Consider the following 9,799-nt stretch of genomic DNA (forward strand, 5'->3'; position numbering starts at 1 on the left):
GATACTAAGGAGTTTTGTCGCTCCTGTGTCACCTGCCAAGCCAGTGGCAAATCAGGTGGCACCACAAAGGCCCCCCTCATACCACTACCTGTGGTGGGGGTCTCCTTTGAAAGAGTGGACATAGATATTGTAGGACCAATGGACCCACAAACAGCATCTGGGCACAGATTCATACTGGTGATAGTGGACCATGCCACCAGGTACCCAGAAGCAATTCCCCTGAGGACCACAACAGCTCCTGTTGTGGCAAGGGCCCTGCTTGGAGTATTCTCCAGAGTGGGCTTTCCAAAGGAGGTCATTTCTGACAGAGGTGCCAACTTTATGTCAGGATACTTGACTGCAATGTGGAAGGAGTGTGGTGTTAACTATAAGTTCACCACACCCTATCACCCACAGTGCAATGGGCTTGTTGAGAGATTCAACAAGACCCTAAAGGGAATGATAAAAGGATTACCAGACAAGCTTAGGCGAAGATGGGACATCCTTTTACCCTGCCTTCTGTTTGCTTACAGAGAGGTCCCACAAAAGGGGGTTGGCTACAGCCCTTTTGAGCTTTTGTTTGGGCATCCTGTAAGAGGACCCCTGTGTTTGGTGAAGGAAGGATGGGAGAGACCTCTCAGACAACCCAAACTAGACATAGTGGATTATGTACTTGGTCTCCGCTCCAGGATGGCAGAGTATATGAAGAAGGCTTCTAAAAACCTTGAGGCGAGCCAAGAACTCCAAAAAGCTTGGCATGACCAAAAGGCTGTACTGACTGTTTACCAGCCAGGACAGAAAGTGTGGGTGTTGGAGCCAGTGGCCCCAGCAGCACTCCAAGACAAATGGTCTGGACCCCACACTATTGTTGAGAAAAAGGGAGAAGTCACCTACTTGGTGGACCTTGGGACTCCCAGAAGCCCCCACAGGGTGCTTCATGTCAACAGATTGAAGGCATATGTTGACAGGGCAGACATGGGGCTACTCATGGCTACAGATGAGGGGCAGGAGGAAGAGAGTGACCCTCTCCCAGACCTGTTGACTCAGAACCCTGATGATGGCTCAGTTGATGGTGTGGTCTTTTCTGACAGCCTCACTGTCCATCAGCAACAGGACTGCAGACAGGTTCTGCAATCCTACAGACATATGTTCTCTCTGACCCCAAGTCAGACAAACTGGTGCACCCATGAGGTGGACACTGGTGACAGTCTGCCTGTGAAGAGTAAAATCTACAGGCAACCTGACCATGTCAGGGACTGCATAAAAGTTGAGGTACAAAAGATGTTGGAGCTGGGAGTCATTGAACCTTCAGAGAGCCCTTGGGCTAGTCCTGTAGTCCTTGTGCCAAAACCTCACACCCAAGATGGTAAGAGAGAGATGAGGTTTTGCGTGGATTACAGAGGTCTCAATGCTGTCACTAGGACAGATGCCCACCCAATACCTAGGGCAGATGAGCTCATTGACAGACTGGCAGCTGCTAAGTTTTTGAGCACATTTGACCTAACAGCAGGCTACTGGCAAATCAGACTAGCTGAGAGTGCAAAGGCCAAAACTGCTTTCTCAACCCCAGGAGGACATTATCAATTTGTGGTAATGCCCTTTGGTTTGAAGAATGCACCTGCCACTTTCCAAAGGCTGGTGAATCAAGTCTTTACTGGGTTGGATGATTATTGTGCAGCTTATCTTGATGATATTGCTGTCTTTAGCTCCACCTGGGAGGATCACCTGGTCCACCTGAGGAATGTTTTAGAGGCCCTGCAAAAGGCAGGCCTCACTATCAAGGCCACTAAGTGCCAGATAGGGCAGAGCAAGGTTGTATACCTGGGCCACCTAGTTGGTGGGGGTCAGGTTCAACCACTGGAGAGCAAGATCCAGACCATAAAGGACTGGGCTCCTCCAACTACCCAGACTCAGGTCAGAGCTTTCTTGGGCCTGACTGGGTACTACAGAAAGTTTGTTAAGAACTATGGGTCCATAGTGACACCACTTAATGACTTGACCTCCAAGAAGATGCCCAAGAAAGTTCAGTGGACAGTAAGCTGTCAAAGAACATTTGATGACCTGAAGCAGGCCATGTGCAGTGCACCTATTCTGAAAAGTCCAGACTACTCCAAAGAGTTCATTGTCCAGACAGATGCTTCTGAGTTAGGTGTGGGAGCTGTTCTTTCACAACTGAATGTAGATGGTCAAGACCAGCCCATTGCTTTTATAAGTAGAAGGCTGACCCCTAGAGAGAAACGTTGGTCAGCTATTGAGAGGGAGGCCTTTGCTGTGGTTTGGGCCCTGAAGAAGCTGAGGCCATACTTGTTTGGCACTCACTTCAAGATTCAGACAGACCATAAGCCCCTCTTGTGGCTAAATCAGATGAAGGGTGAAAATCCCAAACTTCTTAGGTGGTCCATTTCCCTACAGGGGATGGACTTCACAGTGGAACATAGACCTGGGACTGACCATGCCAATGCAGATGGACTCTCCAGATATTTCCACTTAGAACATGAAGACTCAACTGGTCAAGGTTAGTTTAATGTCCCTAAGTTTGGGGGGGGGGGGTTGTGTAGGAGAGTAGGGTCTGCTTTCTATGTTCACCCCCACTTTTTGCTTTTGCTTTACTGGTTTTCGACTTAGATGTGGCTGTGGGCCTGCTAATCAGACCCACAGCCCTGCTGTTCTCTCTCTAAATTAATACTATGTACTTTAGGTGCATAACCCATTTGGATAGGATCACCTTATTGGCCCCTGTACAGTGTACCCTAGGTACCCAGGGCATAGGTGTACCCTAGGCCTACCAGGGGCTGCAGCATGTATTATGCCACCCCTGGCCTGGCCTTCCATTTTGACACAACTGGCTGATCACTCAGCTGGGGCAAGGTCGTGTACTCACCCCTTGCTTAGGTGTAGTATTCCTATACCTAACTTACATATAGACACATGTGTACCTATCAGTCACTCCTATGGCAGGCCTTGACAATCCTGGAGGCAGAGTGCTTGGTAACATGTGAGATGGTGCTCTAGCATGAGCTGAGCCTGTCTGCAGCTTTCGGAACCTTGTCCTTATAGCTGTTCTATGATATAGCCTACCATATACTCTTAAAGTGCCTTATAATCTTAGACGGTTATGGTAACTATGGTTTGGCTTTATCAAAACATGTCGTGTAAGGTGTCTAACACTAGGGAATAATACCCCCATGCCATTTCTGGACATGAGAATATTATTCCCCCCTTCTAGAGGGAAAGACATGTTAAAATCATACTTCAACTGTTAGCCTCTGACCAAAGCCTCAGCATCACAAAATGGATGCTACTGCCACGACACAAGTCTGACCTCCTGCAGCTGGGAGTGATCCCAGCCAGGGAGGCCTGGACAATAGGTTTCCTGCTTGGGGAGGTGCTAGCACCTCTCCAGACAGCCTTTAGTGTATTGGGGCAGGGTGGGCTGAAAGGAATGAGACATGCCTGGGGCACACAAGGTGTTCCTTGCATAGTCCAGTTCAAACCGGCGCTGGGGCCCTCCAGCCCCAGCTCTGGCGCGAAACTGGACAAAGGGAAGTGGGTGTAACCACCCCCTCCCAGGTCCCACCCATAAGGCGTGACCTAGCAGGTATCCCAGCCCCCCAGATTAGTATAAGAGTGGGAGTTGGGCCTCAAGACTTTAGATTATCCTGAACCTGCAAAACTGAACAGAAACTCTGGACCTTCGACATTCGACGAAAGAAGAAGACTGAAGAATCTCCCTTGTAGCCAAGGAGTGGCTACCCTGTGCAAACAGGCACCATCAAGAGACTACCCTTTGCTTTGCGACCGTTCTACGAGGAACCGACTGCAGAGCCCGACCAGAGCCTTGACTTCCAGACTTCTCCGACCCTCATCCACATCTGCAGCAGAGCTGAGATCCGTGGAGGCGACGAGCGACGTGGGACCGGCTACCTGGGAAAAGTGGCTAGTAACTTACAGCGCAGCTTCTGAGGTACCCTCGAAGTTGTGTACCGGGGATTGAGAAGCCCCAACCCCAAGCACCATCTGCACCGAAGATCAGCCCCCCACACTCCACGAGTCCTGCGTGGGGCCCTTCAGCATTTTCCTGCTTGCCGCGTCTGTCCGGTTGCTTGCCCGCTGGCTAGTGGCCTCTGTGACGACGCACCCGGAAATCTTCTGCGCTGGTTTGGCTCCTCCAGACTGGCTCCCGCTTCTCTGCAAAGAAGAAGCACCCCAGACCTTCCTGGTCTGCACCAGAAGCAAGTCCTTTGTTCTTCGTGGGTTCCGCTTGCCAAGGCTTGGTGAGTCCTAGTCCAACTTCGCCGCCGCCGACAGCAAGAGCCTTCGTGGGACAGCTCGCCTCCTGGTCCTGGTCGTCCTCGACGCTTCCTGGTCCTCCTGGCTGCAGCGACAAGCTTCACCTTCACCTGCAACTCTTCACGACATCGCCTGGTTCCTTCCTGGTTCCACGTGGTCACTGGCTAGTGACCTTGACTCTGTCCCTTCTGCTTGCAGGTTTCTTCTCTTCTTGATCCCAGCCTTGGGATCCACCGGACACTCTCCCCTGACTGCCTGTCAGCATCTTTCTTCAGGCATCCATAGGAGTCGACGACGAAAACGACGCATCTTCACCCCTATGCACCCGCAGCCTGTGGGCTAGGTAACTTGGGTACTCCGGTGCTCATCAGGATAGTGACTATCCTAGTGTCTAGTTTTCAAGTCTCAACTTCCTAGCTACTCCGGAAGTGTCCTAAATCTACCGTTTTCTAAACTGTAATATTGCTAGTGACTTTTACGCATTACGCGTGAGTGTTTCCACTCTGCACACGAATCCCGTGGGCCTCCCACTTCCTAACTAACGCTAGTGTAGTGTAGCCCCAGCGATTCCCTAGGCCTAGGCCTATTCTATTTCCGTGACAGTGGTTCTTATACCAGTTATTTAGTATATGGTTTGCGTGGCCCCTAGGGCCTAACTGTATTACTTACCTGTGTGACTTACTGTATGCATTAATAAGACTGTGTTGTACTTACCTCTAATCTCATAAAGAGTGCTGAGGGTTTGCTTAGAATAAATACACTTTATTTTATATATATATCTGTTGTGGTGTCCTTTCATTTGGTATTCAAGGGATTATATATGGTATCACAGCTGGCTTCACATGCCATTCAGAGTTTAGCCTAAGACTGCTCTTGTCCATGCTACCACTAGGATAGCTGGTCTATAAGGTTGACTTTACAACCAATCACCATAAGGGTATTTGGACTGATATAAGGTGTACACTATAACTAGTGACATCATACATCAGGCCAACTTCTCACAGCATATATTCATTGTTTTAGCACTATGGTAGAAATCTACCATCCATTTACTCTGTTGGTGCTTAATATCGTTTATATCTGTTTCTGTATTATGGTTGTTTCAGCACACCTATTTTACCCTAGAATGACGCTGGTTCAATAAATGTTTATTGAAAACGTCCACACCATTTATTCTGTGTATCTCTGAGACAAAGTGAGCAAGAGTAACTAAGCAGAAAGTACTGCACTGTTTACTCGATCCCTGATGGGATAGAGTTGTCATGTTCGATAGTTGCTAGGAACTATTCTCTCCTTGGTAAGTGGAGTTTACAGTGGCACTGTGAGCTAGCTAGATATACAGGAAAACATATCCGGTGGGGGTGTCTGGAATCATTCTGGACACCAATTCCACATTCTAAGTTGTCTAAACATGCAGATCCTATATAGGTTTACTGGAACTACACAGCAATAGCAGAGTCTGAGAATGAGCAGTGCTCCACTCAGATGTACGACCCAGGTGGGTCACAGTGGTTCAGAACTGAAGCACTGAGGTATTTAACTGGTAAATAAAAGCTTTATCAACTCAACATTGGAGCATGAAAACAAAATGATGTTTCTGAATGCTTTTATATTAGGGATAATGAAGAGTTAACTTAATGATTAATTTAACTCCTCAATGTAATGTTCTACCTTTTCAATGTGTTGCATTTACAAACAGCAGGCATCTTGCTCCCAGTGCTTGGTAGGCACGCTGCCATATTTATAACTGAAAAATACAGCTATTTTTTTAAATGGGAGAAATTTAAGGTGCAGAAAATGTTCCCACCAAGTGCCAAAATATGTTCCCTATTATGAAGTTTTTTGCAAAACAAATTTTTGCACTTTAAATTTTTCCCATTTAAAATCAAAAATGGTTGTATGTTAGTGGTGTACATGTAACAGGACCACATATGGTGAAAGGTATGTGCTGTGCCACAAGTACATATGGCACAGGCTCTCAGTCACCCATACACAAATATCCTATTCTTTCACACACATGTTCATACATCCCCACAGACCATGCACTCACTGCCGCACATAGCAGCCCTCTCATAGTAACGCTAGTCACAGTATTTTGTTCAAACTATAGTATCGGGCTCCGTGGACTTTAGGTTTAAAGTCAATGAAGCTGGGCGAGGGTGTGTCTGGTAACAATGCGCAAGTTACATGGCTTTCAATAACTCACAACGATTTTCACTGGTCAGAAGTAGCTCTCATTACAGAAAAGGTTGGATACCCCTGATATATATACTTCCAGCAACTCTGAGTAAGGTGTTTTCAGACGGTGATGTGTACAAATTCTGGTTTATCCTCTAAACCCTCTACAGACAAATGGACCATGGAGACCAAAGAATTGTATCTCAACCAAAACAAAGCTGTTCATTATTAGAGGCTACAAAGGTTGTCAAGGGAATCACTATTAAAACCCTACTACTGCCCTTGAACACTTGCCATGTACACAGCAGGCTTCAATCAGGTCAGAGGGGAGACTCAAAGCCAAGCAAATGGTACACTGTCTCGACGGAAGAGATTGAGAAGCCCCAACGTTGACTTTTTCCTGCGCCACCAATGCAATAAGAGTTCAATCATATTCCATAAGCCCCACATGTCTGCACATACAAGACAAAAAAAGTATAACAGTTGTTTTAAAATTTGCACTGTTTTTTGGAAAGACAAGCAATAGAAAGCCATCTCTTGGTTTTGGCATCTCAGGTGAATGTGGGGGAAGAGGGGGAAAGTAAAAGAGGGAGGATTTGACTCACCTCCACCAGCGGGTACGCAATCTCATTATAGATCTGCTCTGTACATTGATTCATGTAGTATGCGCCATCAAATGTGAACTGCTTCGGGGGCTCGTCTGCTCCATCTGGCTTCTGGAGAAAGCACTGGCCTCTGCTACTATCAATGGCCACCACCTCTTTGCATTTGAGGTCCTTCTCTCTGTCGTTCATAGGCCGGCAACGGACAACCACCTTGACCGATTCCATGATTACAGGATTAATTTAAACAGACTTTTAGATCCACTCACTGAGGGCACTATATAAAACCACTGTTTTTTTCTGGCGTGAGACTTTCAAGTCAATCTTGCCTGGTAAGGTCAAGTCTTCCCACTAGACATGAAGGTTAGAAGTTATTTTTATAGTTATGCAAAATCTCAGTTTTTGTTGTCTCTTGTCTGTAGGGAATTGCTGAACATATTCTGAGACTTGTTAAGGTGATATAGTGAAAATAGAAGGTGACCTCTTGCCTCGTTATTGGGTCAGAAAGATGTGAGCTAACCACCTTAAGTTTCCAATCTTCTAAAATAAGCCCCGATATTTGAATTCTTGGCATATCCCACGTTGAGTCTTCGCCCTCAGCACTATTTCCCTACTAAGGTAGAGCCCCATCTTATTATCGGCAGCGGGGGACAGAGAATCATCACCCATCCTAGGCCTGTCTCAGAGAACAGCGTGGCCCTCTCAAGGCATAGCTAAGTCCAGGCAATATCCTGCTCCGCTTGTAGTATTTACCCCTCGTGGATACATTGCTGCTCAGCCACTCCTTCAACAAAGAGGGTGCTACTCTCGAGCTCACTCCATTATGGATTCCGTCTTACTTTAAAAATAGGTTTCTCTCCTTTTTAAGATGTCTCACTTTAGATCTCTTATGTGTTCAGTCCTAAATGTTTCAACAATAGTAGAATGGTTCACCCATCTCGTACCCCTTATTCTGCTCTACTGCCTCTTACGACCACTCTTTTCTTCCCTCGTCACTGCTTCCATTGTTTCTGTCTCATATTTCCAAACTGAATGTGTAACCAATTTCCATTCACAGTATCAGTTTTCCTTTACTAAAGTTGCTGTCACTTGTCTCTCGTGTGTAGGTTTTACTATGTATGCTTTACTGCAGTCGCGCGGCAGCTTTCTACCTACCACCTACACAGAACACTATCCCGTGCAGTGTCAGTTTCCCGCAACCTCTTCACTATCTGTCCTGTATCCTTATTTCGTGTCCCTGTTGTGTGTTTCCTTTGACATAACGCCTCTTCGGTGACCAGTCTGTTTTTCCTGCAGTGTTCCTTCTGTTTCGCCCTCGCCACGAGTTCACCTGTATCTTTGCTGTCCAGAGGGTTCGCTTTTCTTGCTCCCTTCACTCTTAGTGCCACTTCTCCTCATCAGCACCCCCTCTTTCTTTATGCATAATATTTCCCCTATCACTCTTCCCTTTTATTCTGTCTGTCTGCCTGTCTCTTCAGCATCTTTTTTCTCCTCTGCCGGTCTCTCTTCCCAGTTCCACTCTTGTTCTTTCCTCTGGTATGTCGCCGACTACCGCTTGTCTTCCATCTCGTCTCACCTGTCTTCTCTCTTCACCGTTGCCCCCCTTTATTATATCCCACCGCCCTATTCTCGCCCTCTTTACACAGCCAGTCTCTGTCTGTCCTGCCGTCTCTGTAGTTTACCGGCTCCGCAGTACGGATTAGGTCTAGATTTCCTGCGTTTCTTTTCCCCGCTGTTTTGTATTTCGTGTCTGCCTGTCTCTCGCCACCATATCAGCCTCCTCTCTCCGCCTTTCCCTGCTCTCTCAGACCCGGCTTTCCCCGCAGTCTCTCACCCCCCCCGCACCCCTCCCCCAGCGTTGCCCGTCTCCTAGCAACCGCACTTTGCCACCCCCGCCCTCCTATTGACGTCAAAGCCACGCTGGGAGGCGGCTCCAAACTTCTGTCACTTTGCTTTGCTATCCGTCGCGTGGGACACCAATGGCCACGCCTACTAGGTACGTCAAATGAGGAAGGTGGTCCAATCACAGCATCGGAATTAGGCGGGAGAGGCAGGCCCCGCCAACGACACAAAGAACGGACGATCAGGCAGGATGACGTCCATTTTGGAAGGGAGCAATAGGTAACACACTGGAGAAAGCGTTGATTCGTTCTCAGGATTGCTAGTCAACTTGTAAAGCCAAATAAACGCCGATCTTTTTTGTTACTCATTTCATTAAAGAATATTATAATTCAATGAAATAAACGTTATGATTGGAGAAAGTAATTAAGGTAAAGCCTCCTTTTATATTATTAAAAGTGAAATTATTTGTATGTTAAACTCCTCCATCTCATTGATAAATGTGTACTTCCAGTTTGTGGCTTTTGTGTTACAAATGATGGTTAATAAATGTTTTTGTCCTTAGGGTTATCTCATCACCTCGCTGGTTTTCTACCGGCATGAGGCTGTTAAAGAATTAGGAAAAATCACCTGCAGCCAATATGTTACCTCCTTATTACTAAATACTTCAAGCAACATATATAGGAAAGTACTTTAAAACTTCCCCTATATTGCTATATACTCCCAACAGCAAGTGTAAGAAGAAAGTCCCAGCCGTGAAGCATGCAAATGAAATATGTCACACGGAATCTGCAGTCAAATACTTCTTTATTCCTTAGCACACACTCAGACACTGCACATGATCTCATGCTCAACATTAACCACACCATATCAATACCCCCACGTATCACGTAGGTCCTGTTCAGAGTCCC

The 9,799-nt window shown here is 46.8% G+C and overlaps 1 protein-coding gene across 5 annotated transcripts in view; it reads right to left on the reverse strand.

Annotated features, from left to right (window-relative positions):
• The window catches only part of KIF17 (kinesin family member 17), a 449,007-nt gene extending 440,140 nt beyond the window's left edge, over positions 1–8,867 (reverse strand). For 4 of the 5 annotated variants that reach the window (XM_085608962.1, XM_085608959.1, XM_085608958.1 and 1 more), the window contains exon 1: positions 7,053–8,867. In XM_085608962.1, coding sequence (XP_085465088.1) covers positions 7,053–7,277 — 225 coding nt within the window. In that variant the 5' untranslated portion in view covers positions 7,278–8,867. The remainder of the gene's footprint in view (positions 1–7,052) is intronic. The other variant, XM_085608961.1, reaches the window with a different exon arrangement.
• Positions 8,868–9,799: the final 932 nt, after the last annotated feature.

Source organism: Triturus cristatus, chromosome 1_2 (genome assembly GCF_964204655.1).
Source record: "Triturus cristatus chromosome 1_2, aTriCri1.1, whole genome shotgun sequence".
NCBI classification, from domain to species: Eukaryota; Metazoa; Chordata; class Amphibia; order Caudata; family Salamandridae; genus Triturus; species Triturus cristatus.